The sequence below is a fragment of the Notechis scutatus genome, chromosome 2 (genome assembly GCF_049901735.1).
Source record: "Notechis scutatus isolate UNSWTSFEM ecotype Mainland chromosome 2, rNotScu1.2, whole genome shotgun sequence".
NCBI lineage: Eukaryota > Metazoa > Chordata > Lepidosauria > Squamata > Elapidae > Notechis > Notechis scutatus.
In genome coordinates, this window is record NC_142010.1 from 166,590,426 (window position 1) to 166,611,123 (window position 20,698).

At 39.4% G+C, this 20,698-nt stretch overlaps 1 protein-coding gene across 2 annotated transcripts in view; it reads right to left on the reverse strand.

Moving 5' to 3' along the window:
- Positions 1-1,000: 1,000 nt before the first annotated feature.
- PIANP (PILR alpha associated neural protein) overlaps positions 1,001-20,698 on the reverse strand; it is a 39,259-nt gene continuing 19,561 nt past the window's right edge. For both annotated transcript variants that reach the window (XM_087957308.1, XM_026686266.2), the window contains exons 2-6: positions 12,967-13,034; positions 11,487-12,058; positions 11,122-11,203; positions 5,285-5,512; positions 1,001-2,424 (exon numbers count right to left, since the gene is read on the reverse strand). In XM_087957308.1, the coding sequence (XP_087813434.1) occupies positions 2,403-2,424; positions 5,285-5,512; positions 11,122-11,203; positions 11,487-12,058; positions 12,967-12,983 (921 nt within the window). In that variant the 5' untranslated portion in view covers positions 12,984-13,034 and the 3' untranslated portion in view covers positions 1,001-2,402. The remainder of the gene's footprint in view (positions 2,425-5,284; positions 5,513-11,121; positions 11,204-11,486; positions 12,059-12,966; positions 13,035-20,698) is intronic.

The window sequence follows — 20,698 nt, forward strand, 5'->3', positions numbered from 1 at the left end:
GTGAGGTTAACATTGACAGGGTGGCACCTACTCATTCAATGAGTTTCCTTGGGAAAGAGCAAGATATAAACATTACAAATGTTTGTACAGAGTATCTCATAACTATGCGATCTAGTATCTGGGAAGATGGGTATAAAGGAATCTGCCCCTTGTGGATTTATCACAGAAAAACGGCTTTATGTTGGAAGCTCAGATATAATTACCGGAGGAACCTTTGATAAAGAATTGTGCTTGTCAGAAACTGAAGTAATAAAAAGAACATATAAGTGCTTCCTTGGGGCTTTGGAACAGATGCCCGTATTTTTTTTAAAAAAAACAGATTTTGGTTTTGTTCCCGCTTATACAACACAGTTCTGTAGATACTGTACAAAAACTATAAACATATACCTTTAATACTTGTTCTGAGCTAGAGAATCCACTGCAGAAAATATGAAACACCCAGGGATAATGACGTCGGCATTGCAAGGAAGTAGCTTTTTATACTAAGAAGAGTCAGACTGCTCAGGTAGCTGGTCTGTGCTTTAAAACAAAAACAGACCCCAGAAGGCTTAATGATGAGCCTAAGGTTGAAATGTTTAGCAATGCAGTGGCTACATGTGGTTTATAATCTTTGGCTTGCCCATCTTCAAATCTCTACCTGAAACTCTATCTCTACTACTTCCCTACTTGGAAGGGCACAATACACATTATATATATATATATATATATATACCACCTAGCATGATCAGCAGTGATAGCTCCATTTTGGAATCTCTTCCTAGAGAAATCCATTTGGCACTGACTTTACAATGCTTTTGGAGGCCACATTTGTTGCAAACCATAGTTTCATTGGGGGTATCAGGACAGGTAAGTCTCATCCCATAATTGTAGTGGGGAACTCAGAACTAGAATGAAATGCTACAGAAGGGCAAATGAAGGGGGACATGAAGGAAATGTACCTTCTTGGCACCATAGCTATAGCAAGTAATGTGCTTAAAAATTCAAGAACAGACAGATGGTATGGGTTGCTTACATACTACAGTGCATCAGTAGTGCAAAGGAATTACCTTTCTGCAGTTGGCAGTAAATTTAATTAATCAGAGATTTTACATATACAAAAGGAACAACACTTGCTGCTATCAAGAAAATCTTATGTTTACGCACAAAAAGGTTTTGTTTAGTGGAAGTTCCTAGCAATATAAACAAACAATTTCCTCTTTTAATTCCTCAATAGCTAGTTTTCTAACACTGAGGGAAGGGACATAATTTCACCATATTTTTAAGACAAAAAAAAAAAAAAAAGCAACTAACAAACCCCTCCAATGCATTTTTGTTCTGCTGTCAAAACAAAGCCTTCATTGGGTTGAAGAGAAGCTATTCAGAGGGCCATTAATAGCTTTTCACTTATCTTCCATTCATTCTCATTATGAAGCAATCAAGCATACCGCACCTGCAGCCAGGAAACATTTGATGGGAGGCACAAGACCCTATCAAAGCTTCAGTTATGGTTAGCCTGTCATCACTAGACAGCATAGTCTTGCAATTGTGTCATTGAAATAGCCATTGGCTTGTTTGTTTAATCGGTGTTCTCCGATTATCTCTGGGCAGAGGTTTTTGTTCTGTATCAGTAAAGTATAAACAAGCAGTGGTTTTCAGAGGAAAGAGGGTGCCCTGTTAGTGGCAGATTTGGATTAACCAGTCCTAGGTTCAGTACGATGCTTGAACACAATTTAAAACGAATGAACAAGGGATGGCAATTCTAGATAAAAGGTTAATCTGAAAACCACTATAGGAAATTGAGTGTGTTTGTCACTGACTCTTTGTATCTAGTTCCCCTTTGTTGTACTTTCGCTTCCTATATAGTATGTTGATTCCCATGACCCAGTAAGATCTGCATCATCCCCACCCCCACCCACCCCTGATGCTAAGAACTGCCCTTTTGGAAGGCCCATCAGATCACACGAAGGGGAAGAGAACGAAAGTTGGGAAGGAAGGGAAGACACACAGCATCCTGCCTCTTGGTATCAAGCATGCTTACTAATTAATATCTGTATGCAACTGTTTGTGTCAAGATACAAGAGAGAGATGTAAAAATTATTATGATACTAGTAGCTTTCATCTACTTGTTCCTCCCCCAGGCTTTGCTGGCATGACACTGCCCTAATCCCCGTGCACCATGGCGCTTTTGAAAGCCCAGCCTGGCAGGTTGCAACGGAGCTCATTCTTGTTTCTGTCAGGTCCGCAGTGATGATGGAAGGACGTGACACAAAGGGATCCACAATAACTCTTCTGTTGCACCAGAAGTGGCATTGCAGGAGGATGGGACTAAATAAAGGGCTGCCGCTTCTGTGGGACTCCCTCGGAGATTCAGCATTTGAGCTCATTACAAGGACATCAAGCCTTATTCCTTCTAGCACATTCAGTCACAAGTTCACCAGTGGGATCCTAGAAGATCAGGAGACAGAAGTGGAAATGGAATGGGAGAAAATTAGAGACATAAATAAAAAAGTATTCCCAGTTCTTAGATGGTAAGAATAGAGTGGCTTTATCTGCTCTTTTGCAATGCTAACATAGCCTGGGTGAGATTATTTCTAAAACCTTCTTAGTTCTCTATAAAAAGGGGTAGCATGTAAGTCATTACACTATGCCAAAATGATAAATTTTGGGAAAGCTGAGAGTATTTCATCAACTATTACATTTAAATAAATGTACATTAGCCAACATTCTGTTCGTGCTTTCTCATTGCTGCATCCTATTGTCTCCCATTTGTTGGAGGAAGCCCCTATAGATAGGGATCTTCAGAAAGAGGAAGGATATAAAACTATCCATGGGTCAAGGAGAGAAACCCCTCCCCCCTCCATGGAGAATGGGCATGGTCCTGTCTACTCATGTTATTCCTATCTATTCCCAAAGAACCCAGCACACCATACAGGGCATCAGGATGGAGAGGTCTTCCCACTGATGACAATAGCGAGGAATGGAATATCCCGATTGGAGGAATGACTTCTGAGATACCAAGGGTGGAAAAAATCAAATCAAAACAGTTCACATAGAAATGGGTGGTCAGAAGAAATCCTTTTATGAAAAATGTTCTCTCATAATATGGATGTCTGCCTTTAACTCATGATTCTACAGGTACTCCTTGACTTAGGACCACAGTTGATCCCAACATTTCCTTTGCAAATCAAGTTAAGTGAATTTTCCCCATTTTACAACCTTTCTTGCCACAGTTGTGAAGAGAATTTGGCTTCCCCATTTTGCCTTTGCTTGTCAGAAGATCGCGCCCCGGGATACTGCAACTGTACATGCTATTTGTCAAGTGCCTGAATTTTGGTCACATGGCCATGGAGATGCTGCATGGTTGTGTGAAAAACAGTCATAACTCACTTTTTTTCAATGCCTTTGTAACTTCAAATGGTCACTAATCAAATGGTTGTAACTCAAGGTCTACCTGTATTAATATTTGATTCTCGCTGATTAACTGTAATTTTTGATAGATATTCAGCTGCTGTTATATATTTATTATATAGAACCAAGATGCCTTCAGAAGTTGTCAAATGTATTACAGTATTAGTAGTATTCATCTTCAGTCACTTTTAGCCCAATATATATTAGAGGTCTAAGTAATCTTGTTACCACCTATTTGCATGGTGCCAGTTAATCTATGATTTAGCTTACCCAACCCATGATACAGAAACCAATGCATTCTGTTTATATACTATTATACAGGCGTGGAAGTGGGTGGGTTGCATGGGAAATGCAGTCAAGTAATGTAACTCTTGCGAACTCTGTGGCCTTGCCTGGCATATTGGGCTCTGCTTGCGATACCGGTAGGAATAATGAAAAGTAGTGAGATTTCTCTTCTATTATTTGTAAAGGTCATAGTTGCTTTTAGGGATTTTTTTTTTTGGTTACTCCTTCTAGTGAAGACCATTTTTAAAAGCAGTAACATAAGACTACTCCTTTTCCTATATCATCAATGGAACCTGCAACTTTCAGCTTCCTTTATCGTTGCCTGAGGCTACTGGGAACTAGAGTTCATCAGTGTCCAGGGACATGGCCTGTCCCCAGCCTATCGCAGTGAGTCATTATTTCAGGACCATTTGAAAAGTGAGAGGAAAGAGAAGAAGAGGTCCACCATGCAGCACATAGGTAGGCTCAGTGACAGTGGCAGTGAGGGCACTGTTGGAAGATCTAAAAGGCTAAGTTAGGATAGAATCCTCATGAAGAAAATCTATATGGCTGCCAAGAGTCAGCAGCAACACAATCAATTGCTTTTCAATTATTTTCCTTGAGGTTTCTGAAGTCTTTGTATCCCTGTTTTTGTTTTATACCTACAGAACTGAAAGTTATACAAATACAAAAATAGAAAGTCAACCTTCCCTCTCCCCAGTACCATTAATTCTTGAAGGGGTATTTGCTAACATTTTATAACTAAAATGGAACCGGAACACAGTGACAAAGCATAGTACGTGCAGATTAAACAACTGAAGCTCTCAGTCTAAAACTTGTCCTCTCTAGGGCATAGTTTTTCAACCTTAGGGTTATGTGAGACACTAGAGGGGCAAAAAAAAAAATCACTCAAGCACAGCCAATTATCCATCAGTAGACTTTTGATCAAAGTTTCTAGCATTTCTTTTCCTAACTAACAAGTTCCACCACCTAAAAGAGTTTGAAAAATCCAGCTGAAGGGATATTACTGCTAGTCTTTTTTTTTTATTACTTTCTGAGCACAAATACTGCTACCACAGAGGTGTCTGTGTAAAATTTAAAAAACGTTTAATATCATGGAATGGAGGAAGAATTTTTACTACTGATCACTTTCATACCACTTGAAAAAAGCCATAGCATAGTTGGAATGTGTACTGAAAAGGAGAACTGCATATCTTCCAAGGAACAAAGGCTTGGGATGGGGGAAGAATGGGGGGAGGAGAACAAGAATAGATAAGAATGTATTTTGAAAAGAATGAATGAAATTATCATATTCCCCATCGTAGTCTTTACAATTGCGTTATAAAATTGTCAAACAAAATGTACAAAGTCACTCTCTTTTCCATTGGTTTCTTCCCAACATCATGTCAGAGAAAGCCTAGAGTATAAACATTAAGGGGAAACAAAACCTGCACCAAAATGTAGAATCTATTTTGACATGTGGCTCAAATAAAGGTTTGTTAGGCCTGCACACAAAATCAGCTGCTTATATACTTCTGAGTTTGTTTGGCTTTTTTGCTCTGATTTTCACTTGTTTTCCCTCCTCTTCTTCTGCCAAAAGCAACATCCAATTATGGTCCACGCTGTTACTTACCTGTTGAGCTGGAAGGCACTGGACTTCCCTAGACCCTCCAGCTTCTCCAAGCCTTCCAGGACTTGTCCACTTTCCACCATCTCTGGCATAGGAACCTGTGAATCGCTGTAGGGCCCCAGGATGCTGACCGTGGCAGGTGACAGGTCGGTTAAAGGCTGCTGGCTCTCCTGCTGCTGCAATTCACTTTGCTGACTAGAATGGTGACGTCGCTTTTGATTCCGGTCCCAGCTAAGGGAGGTGGAGAAGAGGGTGACCATCAACAACAGCATCCACAGATAACTTCCAGGGGGGGTTGTTCATTGCTTAATTTTAGAAAGGCATTCCATTACCTTCCTTTTCTTTTGCAAGGACATTATATTTTCCAGCCTTCAAACTATAATTTTGATTGCTGGGAAAATAAAAAGCTCACTTGTTTCGCTGACATAGAATTTGTCCTCTTTTTGAAACGCGTCAATACTCAAATATCTCAAAGTATTACAATACAGGGCACCAGGGGTGGGATTCAAATTTTTTAACAACAGGTTCTGTGGGCATGGCTAGGTGGGTGTGACCATGTAACTGGGTGGGCGTGGGTTCTTTCTTTTTTTTTTGCAGCCCCCCCCCCCAGTTTTTGGGTCTTGTGGGCCTCAGGGAAGCCTCCTGGGGGGCATTTTTGCTCCCAGGAAGCTTTCCTGGGGCCCAGGAAGGCAAAAAATGGAGCTTGGAGGGGGCGCAAAGCAGTAAGACAGCGAGGGGGATCCCAGCACAGCTGATCATCGGGAGGGGAAAAAAAGAAATACCTTAAGGAGTGACTGGGCGGCGGAGAACACAAGTCAGCGATGTTGGGCATGCACGTGAAGTTGGGCATGCATGATAAGGACTGACTGGGCAGGGAGAGGCGGGGCCAGGCAGTGGCATGATTTGCCAGTTCTCTGAACTGTGCAGAATCGTAACAACCGGTTCCATTGAACCAGTCCGAACCGGTAGAATCCCCTCCCCTGCTGGGTACTGTTTGTGGAAGTTTAATAGGCATCTATTGAACCGTCCCTATGAAATCCACACCATGGTGTGTGGACCAAGCTCAACTGGAAATGGCTATACAGGTAGTCCTCTACTTACAGCCGTTTGTTTCGTGACTGTTCGAAGTTACAATGGCACTGAAAAAAAATGACTTATGACTGTTTTTCACACTTACGACAGTTGCAGGATCCCCATGGTCACGTGAACAAAATTTAGACTCTGGCAATTGACTCATATTTATGAATTTTGTAGTTTCCCAGGGTCATGAGATCATCTTTTGTGACCTTCTGACAAGCAAAATCCATGGGGATTTCCTCAACAACCCCATTACTAACTTAACTGCAGTGATTCACTTAATAACTAGCAAGAAAAGTCATAAAATGGAACAAAACTCATTTAGAGTCTGCAATTTCAGATGTTCATAAGTCGAAGACTACCTCCATTCTAGGTTCCTTTTACCCATGACTAGAATTTGGTATATAGCAATTAAAGGAATTTGTCTGGTCCTTTAAATCTATTGTTTAAAAATAGTTTTCATTAAAGCTCAGGCATTTGAGAGAGCTTTATCTGAGTTTTATTTTTTAAGTCTTGTTTTTGTTAATCTTGTTAGTTTTATTTATATATTTGATTGTTTTTATTGTACAGCCCTTTTCGTATTTGGAACAGGAAAGCAAATAATGAATTTCACCAACAGCAGCAATTTACAAGCATAGCAATTTAGAACATTGGAAACATGTTCTAATTGGTTCCTGCTTTTCTTTTAGGTATGATGGACAAACCAATTGAAAAACAGTTTGCGACGCTATTTCTCTATATGTTGACCGCTGCGAGGATTGTATATGTTCAATATTGGAAAGAAAAGGCTAGGCCAACTTTTGAAGAGTGGATCTTCAAATTGACCGAATTAGCTGAGATAGCAAAATTAACTGCCTTGATTAGAGACAATAGATTAGACAACTTTGTAAGATACTGGAAAGAGTTTGTGGATTTTCTACATGTTAAATATAATAACAGCTGGTTAACAGAGGGATTTGAAGATTAGTTTTATGTTTGGGGTAACCTGTTGACTGGTTATTTTTTTAATTTATAGATTGTATTGGTCGATTTGATTGCTAGATAAATAGATTTCCACATCGGGGATATTTGTGTATCTAATATATCATTTTTTCTTTGTCTGGTTTTTTTTTTGTACATAAGATCCGTTTTTTTGGTTATTAGTGTTTGGTTATTAGTGTTGTCAATGTGTTTTTTTTCCTGTTTTTCTGTTTTGTATTTTATCTTTGTTAATTAAAGAAGAATATATACGTTAGAATTCATAGCTTAAAGTACTTGGGTGCACTTACCATAAAGAAAGGAAATAGTGGTTCCCAAATTCATTTGGGAGGCTGAGATTTTTTTTGTTTTAACTGTACAAGAAAAGTATATGAGTATTTCTAAAACTCTCTCAGGCTACCTCCTTAATGATAACAGTAACAGTAATATAGTTGAGATTGCTCCTTTCTCTGTAGAAAGTACATTATTATTTCATGGACCTTTTAATTATTTATTCTTCTCTCTCATCTGGAAATTGTGTGGTTCACCACTTTACACCACTATCCCCCAACTCCAGTGTCTCTTATTTCATAAGGATAGTATCTTGTATATTTCCTGCTATCAGAGAAGGATTAAAATAAGCATAGCCAAGTGTCTTTAGTATGTAAAAATCCCTACAGAGACCTTCTCTTTGTCTACCTCAATTTTAGATTGCTACCTTTGTTTAAGCCTCACAAAATCTATGATGTAATTTAAACTGAAGGCAATTTCCTGACCAGCTTCAGGGCTGAATGGGGAATTGAACCTGGGTTTCCTCTTTCCTCTTAGTCTAATACTTAAACCACTATACTAACATTGGCAAATATCATACCTTGCAGACATGCATGGATCTACTTACCTGCCTACCTATGAAACAGATTAGGAGGGCATCTTAGAGATTGCCGCCATTGAAAAAAATATGATATGGAATGGATCCCTAAAACAACCTGGTTACTCTCTTGTCAGGAATCCCAGAAAACATTACTTTTATCCAAGCCTACAAATCCTTGTATTCTGTCAGCAAGAATGTATGCACAGAATGACTAAACATCAAATCTTTATGCTATAATTGTAAAATATGTTTTCACACATTTTGTAATAACTAACTGCTTCATATTGCATCATTGTTATGGAAAAAAGGCAACTTCTACTCGACACATGCTGCCCACATCCGAGTGATCCACAGCCACCGAATAAACCTTTCCATCCATATACACACATCCTTTATTTTCATTTCTATGTGTCAGGCAAAAGCTGTCAATATCTCAGCAGCATTTTCTTGAAACTTTCAATCCTCGGGGCTACCGTATTGCCTGAAGGAACGCCTTGATTGGTATCATGTGACACAGATGATTGTTAACACCATTGTCAAAGCTTCCAGATCATGTTTGCTTCTACGCATTGCCTAATGTAGCTAAGGCTGCCAATTTTCATTCTGATTTCAAGAGTACTGGGCCTAGAATTATGCTAGAAATGCAGGTGGTAGATTTTAACAGGAGCTGAGCTAGCAACAAAAGGTTTTTGTTGCTTCCCTGGGAACTGCTGCTGACTGATACTGGCATTGTGTTGATACTTGCATTCTGGTGCAGGATAAGGAAGAAGGCAAGGAACTGATACAAAAGAATTACCCTGTTAGCTAGCCAGCCTGCACGCCCACCCATCTGCCTACTTGAGATTTATGAGCTTGGACAAAGCCAGTCACTAAGGAGGAAGATCACCCATGTAACCATAATCCTCAGTCCTGGGGCTGAGCTCCACAACTGTATATGCTTGTTCCGATTACAAGGTATGGACATTCTGATTCCTGCGGTCCCACAAATGGGGGTGAGCAGCCCAAACATTCTGGAAAATAACAGTCCTGCTCATTTCCCTTCAACTCCAATTGGTTCACAAAGCTCTATATGGTTTAAATACTCTTCTAGTAATGGATGAATTAAGTATTGTGTAGGTGATAGCAAATTCTCCTTTCGTCCTTGTCTCCTAAGGGGGTGGATGAAAGAAGAATTGATTTTGTTTCTTATACATACTAGATCAGATGTGGGCAGTCCATGATTTACAACACACATACAGCCTTAATAGCATATTTTTGGAACCCCCAGATCTACAGACAATTGCAGACTGAAAATCAGCAGAGAACTGAAGCAGGTTTTCCACAATTTTTCTGGAGGGAACTGAAATGTTGGTTAAGACTTAGAATATAAAGTCAATCAAGCTGCAAAAATAATATGCCACACATACTCAAGAAAGAAAGAAAAGAAAAATCCTGGTGCTGCCTATTTAGGAACGTTTTGTTTCTCTTGGGACCCAAAATGAAAAATATAGCTTCCAGCAGTGAAACATTTTGTGTTATACCACATAAACATTGCCTGCCTCTGTTCTATAGAGGGAAGATAACAGGTTTGAAGCAAAACTTTTAAAGCTACCTCTTCAAATAGTTCTTTGGCTTTTGAAACAAGGAAAAATAAAACATGAAATCATTGTACACAAAAAGAAAAAGAAAAACCTCTCTACGGTGGGGCTTGAATTATGGCAACTGAATAAAAGACTCCATCAACCCCTTACATAGCGACTGCCTTGGGAATTCTTTGATGGCATCTGATACGAGTACAGACCAAATATTTAAAGAAAAGTATACATTCAACTGCCGCATCAATCCAATTTACAATTGTATGGATGGTTTCTTCATTCAAGAGAAACCCACTTCTGTAGTCTTGTGTGTCTTCATTATATCAGTGAGCTGCTTACTTTTAATGTTATAAATACAGAACAAAAAACTACATTTTTTGTTATTATGTTTGCATATAATATTAAACCATATAGATAGCTTTGACATCCCACTAAGCCAAAACCAGAATAACCTCAACATTATGAAAACTAGATATAGCTTTTGAAAAGTAAACAAAAGCTACATGAAACTGAATTAAATATTTGGTTCATTTAGCTTATATTCTTTATGTAGACTGGCAGGGCCTCTCCAGAGTTTTAGCCATGTGTTCATGCATGTACCAAATCACATTTTGCCCTCTGAATCTGGATCACTGCTCAGCCTTATTATGAACACCCTAAGCTGAACATTGTAGGACACAGGAGGTTATTTTCATTATGTCAAATGAGATTGAAATCCATCCTTAACTAAGGAAAGAAGCTAATCATTCACTACAAAACAGCATATAATAATAAAGTCATTTTATTATTTATTATATATGGTACTTCTAATAATCTACTGAGCAAAAATATTTAGAATGGGGTTTTATTCTATACTTTGAAACCATACTGCGTATAGACCCGATCTAAATATTCAGCAGAATCAGCTTATTTGTACAAAACTGAAATGAGAAAATGGAAAGCATCCATTGCTTTAAAATTGCTGCGTTTGACCTTTAAATCTTCTCCATCCTAAACGCCACTCACAGTAATAAAGGGTGAGACATTAGAGTAACTACTAACAATTCCTTTAGTTTGACAGGGCAGTGACCTGCCATTTGCAGCCTTAGGCATATTATGGGCTTCATAATATACAAAATGCTTCCTGCTGGACAGCACTAACTTTAATCATACAGCCTGGCTGCTTATGAGATAATTAGGGCAACAAAATACACTTCTAAAGGCAAATGAATGGATAATTGAAAAAATGACCTCCAAGGCATTGGAATTCATTATAGGTAATTATAGCCCATTCCCAGGACCATTGTCACATCTCACAATACTACTTTTGATTTCAGCAAAGGCCTGGAACAACTCTTTACACCTGCGTAGACTCTACTTACCAAAACTTGAGTATTATTCCCATAGCAACAAGGATGATAATGACAGAAATTGTAATGGTGACGTAAAGTTGAGGGTCCACACCTGGAACAGACAAAGGTTGCAGAGTCAGAAAAGAACAGAAGTGGGACTAATTTTATGAGGAGAAGCACTAAATTTTAAGCTCCTTTTAGGAAGGCCAACTATTTCCTAGATTGATTTATGTACGTCTGTAAACAGGGAGGCAGAAACCTAGCAGCCACAGAAGGCAGTTCTTGCAATGACAAAAATAGCCCCTGCCTAATTTTGGCTTGTTACTCAAGCTGTTAGTTACACAGAATCATTAAAGCAGTTTCTATAGGAGTAAGGGAAAGCAACTGATGGTTACCTTCTCCACGAGGTCCAAAGAGGAAGGGTGGTAGAGTGGCTGGGGTCTGACGCAGGTTGAGCCCTTCATTGTGTAACAGTGAGTGGGAATTGGGTTGTGCTGTTGCCATTCCATTGGATGAAACAAAGGCGTAATCCAGAAGTGGGAAGCCTGGGTTGGCAGAGCTGGCATCCCCTCCCTCATCAACTGAGACTGTGGGACCCCAAACAATGGCCCAGGGGTACTGAGATGAGGAGGGACCATCCTCAAAGCCGGATGGGGTAGCAGGCCGGATCCCTTGGGCTTGACGCCTCAGCCGTATGGCATGGCGTTGGCCAGCCCCTTTGGAAACCATAGAGCGCAGCCGCAGTGAGGTAGAGTGAAATCCTGTTTTCTCCGTGGGCAGATTCTTATCCCAGATACAGAAAGATCTGGATGCTGTGGGGCTCCGGTGGCTACACAGTGGCCGAGCTGCCAGAAGACCACGGGTCCGAAGAGACCAGACGCTGTGCAACGGAACTGCTGAGGCTAGGAGGAGGAGGAGCCAGAAGTGCAGCAAGTGGAAGCAGGAGACCAGGGGAAACCTCCTATGGCTGTTGAGAAGAAAGAGAGATGTCCCTTATTCATTGGGCCACTCCTCTTTCTGTGCTGCAAGATGGCTGTGTTTCGGCTAGTGGTTTTGTTCAGCTTCTGATTGCTTCATGAGATAACTAGAAGGGGCCGCATGTTAACAACTAGAAAAGCAGAGAATGTCTCTGTTTGAGTTTATTGCCCCAGACATGAATATGCCTTAGGCTCACCATGAAGGTGGAGCAGCAGCATATTTCTCAACCAGAATTAAGTATCACTTTACTTTCTTCAATTAAAGCCATGCCTGGAAGGAGTTGCACGGTTAACAGTGGAGAGATTTTGCTACCTCCCGGCTCAGATTCAATTATCCCTTCACCTCTTTATAGAGATCCTTCTTTCAGTCTTCCTTAGAATTTCATGTCGTTCAGTGGTTACTGCCCTCCTCCCCCCCCCCCTGGCCAGGAAGTCTAGTGGCTGCATTCAGTTACCTGTGATTGCTGAATATGATTTAAGGAGCATGGCTGTATGTTCTTCCCTTCTTAATGGACCACCGCTTTGGTGAAAAAAATCCTTATATCCTGGACTACCAATACTAAACCAGAATCTCCTCCTCTCTAAGTGCAATGGGAAATCTGTGCTTAATACATTGCAGGGTGAAAGAGGAAAGGGAGGAGTCTTACTTTGTGAAACTGCAACCTATTCAAGCACTGGTTCCTAAGCCTCTTAATTCTTAGTGGAGCCGCTCCTTCACCCATTCCTAATGCCAACAGAATAGCCTTTTTATAGCACCTGAAGTTACTGGTGCTATGCGTTTAATCGACCTCTTTCTGATCCTACAGCTGTTAGATTAGCCTTTTCAAAACAGTCCCTCAGATGCCATGGTCCAGCTCTCATTGCTATCCTACATTCTAAAATAATACTACGGACTTACCAGAAACTAGTTTCCATAGCTAGAGGCAACAGTTTTTCCACAGTTGTAAACGAGTCTCATATTCTTCACTAAAACCAGGAATAAAAAAAGGAAAAAAAAGGGTTAGATATTATCTACACCAACACTTCCAAATCTTTAGGCAGTTTCATGGGTCTTTCCTCCTTTGTATCTGACTGCAGCACTAATATGTAACGGTATAACAAAATTGGAAAGGGCCTTGGAGGTCTTCTAGTCCAACCCCTTGCCCAAGCAGGAGACCATTCCAGACGAGGGCCTTCTCATCTCTTCTTAAAAACCTCCAGTGGTGGAGCACCCACAATTTCTGAAGGCTGATTAATTGCTCTCACTCTGAGGAAACTTCTCCTCAGTTCTAGCAGGTTAGATCTCTCTTTGATAAGCTTCCATCCATTGCTTCTTGTCTTGCCCCCAGGTGCTTTGGAGAATAGCTTGCCCACCCTCCTTTCTGTGGCAGTCCCTCAAATATTGGAACATTACTTGCAGGTCACCCCTAGTCCTTCTCTTCATTTGACCAGGCATAGACAGATATTATTCATGATGTTCGTTAGACTAGACATGCCCTGGCAACCTCTTTTTTCCCCCCATTATGTCTTCATGATGTTGATTTTTTTTTGACCCAAGAGTAAAATAGGGGCTACCTTAAGCGTGGTAGTATCAGTGTTAAAGCAGAGTTTTCCCTTTGACACCAAAATCAGTTGCCCGGTGAATATAATTCAGTATACTCCTAGTACAGTCAGGTGATCCTTGCTCTCATTGGCCACTGTAGCCTGATGTGGGCCCCTCCCTCCTGCTTTAATTCCAGAGAGGTGGTTCTTTCAAGCCAGGTGGTCCTCATATATCAGCAAGCCTCTAAGGTGATACCTCCTTTAAAGACTTAACAGGTGACCGGTAGGAGGGATACGCATGGTGAACTTCGGGAGGAGAAGAGAGAGAAATAAATGGCCTTAACTCTGCTGGTTTGTAGCATAACTTTCCTGGTGTCTGTCAGATATTGCTTTTGAACATTGATTTAATGTACACTCCTGGAATAAGAATGACCTCATTTCTGAAAGGAGTTTGATTATTAGTTGATGTTAATGTCCTACTGGAAAAGTACTAACTTGCGTCTTCTAAAAGAATTTTAATCTCATTTTCAGAAAGAGTGCTAAGCCAATGAGATCAGCTGGAAGTTGGGTACCCTTTGAACACACCCATGCAAAATACTGGAGCAGCAAAACTAGAGTGAGGACTGAGGGATGGCTAAACATGCCATCTTAGCCATCTGTCAACATTTGTCTCCTGCCCAACTCCCAGCCCATTCCCTTGAGGTAAATTTTATGCAATAAATTTTAAGCCAAGTACTTGTGGGGAAATCCTCCAATATTTCCCTATAGTGTCCCTTGTATGGCATAAATAAAACAATCCCCATTTCTCACATCATGGCTGGGACAGCATAGGTTTGCCAGGTGAGGTAGCAAATATTAAGTCAGTTTAGCTGTCTGCAAGGTCAGTAGTGAGAATCCAAATTTGGCAGTGAGAAGGAACCTTATTATTACCGAGTGATTCTAAACTTCCTACATTTTCCACTTATTCTTTCAACTGTTAAGAAAGATATCAGGTGCTTTAAAAGTACACAGGCTATATCTTGATACATAGAGCAAACTTGACCTAAGATTCCCATTTTGTGCATATATTTGCACTCATAAAAATGAAAAAAAAATGAGTATGTGAAAACCTCACTATCATTAACATCACCATTGCTGCTTCTGAGATTGATAAGAAGAAATTTATTGTCATGGATTTTTTTAGCACTTAAAAACTTAACAGTTCCTCCATGTATTTATAGTATGAAATGTGTAATCCACTTCATATAAAGAACCATTTTAATTGTGCATGCAGACAAGAAAAGGAATAAGAATAAATTTAGAATGATAAACACAGGAGATTGTGAAAGGGAATGAATCAGCAAGAAAAGATTCCAAACCTGTTTAAGAATTTAGAGAAAAAAATGTGCCCATAAAATATTTAGTATTTACTTTCTGGTTGGCTAAAACGCTTTTCAACATTCCTTTTTGCCTTTTTCATAGTTGTCTCTTCTTCTTCCACTTTCCTGCTACACATAAAATACAAGTGGATTATATGTTCCGACTTGTAGTTTGAACTATTGTTCGTGTAGACTAACATGATATTAGACAATATTCTCAAATTCCAGAATTCCATAACTGATTAGTTTTTTACAGCCTGTGCCTTCTGGATAATCTCAGATATAGTTTATCTGTCCATAGAAAATACTGGATATTACAAGCTTGTAGTTCTTTTCAAAGACTAAGATACTTTTCCAAAGCCTCTTCCCTCTAGGCTGCCTTACCCCACCTGTTGCTGCTCTTCAGTGCGCCTAATTTCAGCGCCTACAATCTCTAGTCAGCATTGCTGAGAACTATGCTGCCTGGGGATTATGGGAGTTGGAGGCTAACAGATTTGGAGGGCAACAGATTGAAGAAGTTGACTTTATGCACTAGGCCATTGTATGGCCGATACATAATTTACACACTGAACTTAGATGGAAAATCACTATAGGTAGTTCTCAACTTAGGACCACATTTGAGCCCAAAATTTCTGTTGCTGAGTAAGACAGTTGTTAAGTGAGTTTTGCTCCATTTTACAACATTTCTTGCCACAGTGGTTAAATGAATCATTGCAGTTGTTAAGTTAGTAACCCGGTTAATAAGTGAATCTGGTTTCCCCATTGACTTTGTTTGTCAAAAGGTCACAAAAAGTGATCACATGACCCTGGGACACTGCAATCGTCATAAATATGAGTCAGTTGCCAAGCATATGAATTTTGATCATGTGACCATGGGGATGTTGCAATGGTCATAAGTGTGACAAATAGCAATAGTACTTAGACTTATATACCGCTTTATAGTGCTTTATATAATCCTCATTTTACCCACCTTGGAAGGATGGAAGGCTGAGTCAACCTTGAGCCTGGTGGGATTTGAACTGCCAAATTGTAGGTAGCTGGCTGCAGCAGAAGTAGCTTGCAGTACTGCGCTCTAACCACAGCACCACAGAGGCTCCTTATATGGTCATAAGTCACTTGTTTCAGTGCCATTGTATCTTTGAATGGTCATTAAATGAACTGTTGCAAGTCAAAAACTTTTTGTATATTGTTAGCATTTTCCTGATTTGAGCACTGAAGCTGAAATGCTCAGCTGGGGCAACACAGACAATTTGAGGTCTCCACTATTTAAAAAAAAACTATCCTAGGATACAAAGTCATAGCTAGATGCAAAATAGTATCTTATATGTGAGGCCAAATGTTTAAATGAAGGAGCTGCTAGACACTAATGCAGTCCAAGCATATGTAATCCAAAAATCAATTCACACACAAATCTATTCCTGATTCTTGTTGTCCCATTTATTTTTTCTGTATGTGTGTATAGATACACTGTATATGCTTCCTAATTGGCTGGATGAAGCAATGGCTTATTGGATTGCTATGTACTTTAGAGATCCTAATTTGTGTATAATATAATGGGCACACGTTGAGATAAACTAGCTTTGGATGCTTCTGTGCCATATGGTCCAAATTTGACAAAATTGTTCTTATTATTAACAGGGGATGCTGCATGTAACATGACTGAAGCTCTATTGTAACCCAATCTATTCGTCTTGCTAAAAAAAAACAACTATTTGAAACCTCTGATTGATCAAAACCATTTATGGGAGGTGAAAGTCAATTCTAAGTAGCCCCTATGGTGATAACTATGGTAGTTTCTGACTTACATAAAATAAGAATATATGGCAAACAATATTAATTTACTAATGAAAGAAAAAAAAGGATACACTTGATGTTTGAAAAATGCAGAGAAGGATATAATACAATTGTTCTAAGTGCATATGAAAGTATGAAGTCATAGTTTGGTTATAATTGCAAGTTACAGTTCAGTGACTATGATAATAGAAGAAGCTGGAATAGTTTTGAGGGGAAATTGTACAACATTCTAAATGGATGGAATTCGGGGGAATAATACTTACTGTTACAGGATATGAACAACAGATGGGAATGAGGTGAGACAATAGAGGAAAAATAATTGGGTCTTTTTGAGAATGAATGAGAATAGTGTTTGTTTGGCATCTGCTTAGAAAAATGTTCCAAATACATGATTTAAGCAAAAGATTATTCTTGCTAAAAGTTTGGTTGATTTGATTGTCTATGCTGAAAATCTGAGAACAAGTGAAGATACAATAGTAGTAAAACTTCTGAATGTGGAACAGACTTATTTTGGTAATATCATGAGTTGCTCTAGGGAAAAATGGATGTGAAGGAAAAATAAGGAAGTGAAAGAAATTAGAGTGCAAGTAGAATGAGAAAGAATAAGTTTTGTGTAATATTATAAGAAAACATTAATCGCTCAACAGAATAAATGAATGAATGGAATACAAAGAAAGGATATGGAAATCGCTAGAAACAGACCAAAAAGAATCATGTTACAAAGTGCCAGACAAATGTGACATTTCACAAGGAAATTTAAAGGCCTCCTGAAAAGATGAAATGGAAGAGGCTGTGGATGGGAAAAATGCACACAACAGAATCATCATAGCAAAAACAATAAATGTAGAGTGTATTATTATGTGTACAAATATAAAGGTAGTTGCAAAGAATGTAATCAGAGTTCATTAGGAACAGTTAAGATTAAAAGTGGCAAAGAAAATGAAGAATGCTTTTAATGGGGAAAAAAGGGTTTTGGGGGGGAAGAGTAAAGATGGCGAAACAAGGAACCTCCCGCAAAGTGAACCCAATTAAAGGGAGGGAGGGAGGGAGCGAGGAAGGAAAGAAGGAAGGGAGAGAGAGAGAAGGAAAGAAGGAAGGGAGAGAGAAGGAAAAGACTGAAGGAAAGAAAGGAAAGAGGGAGGAAAGGAGGAAGAAGGAGGGAGAAATGGAGGGAGGAAAAAAAGGAACAGGAAGTAAAGAAGAGGGAGGGTAGAAGGGAAGGAAGTAGAAAGGAAGGAAGGAACAAGGCAGAAAAGATGGAAAATTTCTGATGGTCCCTGCCAGTTCCCACAAGGTATCTCAATAGGGAGGTTAACAGGAACTTGAAAGCCATATTAGCTTCCACTGATTTTTTTTCTGCTGATTTTTTTCTGCCTGCCTACCTTTTTTTTTTTTTTTGGCCAGGAAATAGCTCTGAAATCATTCAGCAGCAGAGGTGGTATTCAGCAGGTTCTGACCAGTTCTGGAGAAACAGTAGCAGAAATTTTTAGTTAGGAGAACTGGAAAATACCACCTCTAACTGGCCCTGCCCCCATCTCTAGTTTATTGTAAATAATGAATGTGTCTTAAAATAAATGAAAATAGCTCTATGTAACAGTATATGTCTGCCTATTTTGTTATATGCAAGTGATAGCTGGGTATGTCAGGAGAAAATATAAGTTGCATGTAATGAGGATGGATTATTTTTAAAAAGTGTAATAAAGCAAGGAGAGATAGGGTCAAGAGTGAACAAGTGATGAATGAATGTGATTTGAATACAAAAAATGAGTAAAAAGTATGCTGAAAGATTTGACTCTATTGAGAATATCAAATCACAAAATTAATATAAGGAGCAAGAGTGAATTACCTGATAGAAAGGGAAGAAATTGAGGAAAAACAGTGATGTTTAAAGAACAAAAGGCAATCTATGAATTGGTGCATCAACATGGCGGAAGCAGGGATGTTTTGCATGGCTTGGAAAGGAGTCAGTAGTGTGGGGAAATGTGTTGTGCAACCTACATTTAATTTATTTTATCTCCTGCTTCTATTTTTTTCTGCTTACTCTCACTCCTTTTTTATGCTTCCCATAACATTGCTTGACTTGAAAGGGAATAGCATAATGCACATGCTATTTCAGATATTTGAGAATCAGAATCCTCTGCAGAATAGCGCAGAAATCTATCAGAGGGTCCCACTCTACTATCGTCTGCCCACCCCCGTATGCAAAGAAGGAATATTAATTCTCCTTTCTCTTCCCTTCATTTATTTTTCCCAAGTGTAGATATTCAGCATCCTTTTTATGCAGTTACTTTCCATTGATTTAATGCAGATTGTTTTCCCCAATATTTGCTGAAAGCTTCAAAGACGAAGCTTCCTGCAACTCTACTTCCTTGTGATGGCATGGTCTGATTTAATCTACCGATTATTCACTTCTTAATTCTGTTTTGCCTTTTGCTTTTCTTTTCTTAATGGGCAAGAATCACCTTCAGATTTCTAATATATTGTGAACAGGGTTTTATTTTTAGTGCTGTATTAACTCAAATATCAATGCAATGTCTTGCATCTCATAATGTTGTGCAAATGGAAGTGTGTGTGTGTGTGAGAGAGAGAGAGAGAGAGAAAGAGAGAGAGAGAGAAGGAGGAAGGGAGGGAGAGGTGGAGAGAGAGAGAGGTCATCCAGAGGCTGAGATAACTCCATTGTTGCTTTGGAAAAAGAGGTGCGCTTTATGCTTGAGAAGAGGCAAACTGACTTGAGGAAAGGATTAACCTAAGATGATATAAATTGCATGGGTGCCAATCCCTTCTGCTTCTCCTGATCTCCCAGGACCCTAACTACATCTATAGGGTTACTTATATTCAATGCTGCATGCAAAGCAGAAGGGGAAGCAATGTAGACCATGGGAAGACACATGGCAAAAATGACTTTTGGGAGCACTGCTGCGAGGAAGGGGTCTTTCTGTCTTTCTGTTTAAAATGGGGTGGGCTGAAATAAGAACTGTGGTTAGAATTATGTCATCTTGCTCATGCACACGTGTAATGCTGCCCTATGTTTCTTCAGGCTCATAGACATCATTGGTTTCTATTTCTCATGCACTATCATCCCGAATGAAATTTTTATTGTGGGCCATTCAGTGCCCCCTAGCTGATTAGTAGAGTTAACACCTTGAGAGGAGGCAGTAGATTCACAGTGCTTCCTTATCATTCTTTCTCCTGCAGTGAAATGCAACGATTGCTGGTTGGAATAACAATTAGAGACTTGGAATAAGTCGTATATCAAAGCTGCTATGTTGCATTTCAAGGAATGCATCTGTAATCTTTTCACGCCATGAAAGATACCGAAGTTCACTTTTGTGGTTATCTTGTTTCTTTTATCAGTGGCAAACCAATTCTTTCTGTAGAATGCTTCCCATCTTCTGGGACTGTGCTCACCTTCTCATGCTCTCTTTTGATCAACATTTCATATAATATCTATTTCACCTTGTGGTTCTTGCTGTTCTCTCACTGAGTGCAAAAGACAAGAGACTCCCTGGAATCTCTTTCAGACTAAAAAAAGCTTGTTCGGACCTTTCCGGTTTGTTGATTTTCTTAGGGAGTTGTTTTGCCATGACAAAAAGATGCATGAGTGCACACTACCTATCTGAGCAGTGTAGCAGGAGAAAACACTTTCTCTCTGCAGAAATTAAAATTAAAAAAAAGGTACTCATAAAAAGGAAAAATAAAATTTCAATGGCAGAGCTTAGAGAGGGAAGGAAAAATGCACCACTCCTTCCCAGAAATGCCAATGACACTCTGCTATAACACTGGCATTCACAATGCTGCATTCAATAAAGTACTCCAGTGTAAATAAAACATATTATTGGTATGTGTATAATAGATTAACCCAAAAAGACAGATCTCTGCTCCTTGCCTGAAGAGATTTGTAGCTAAAACCGCTGACTAAGATTCAGTTTCAATAACACATCATGAATGGCCCTGTAT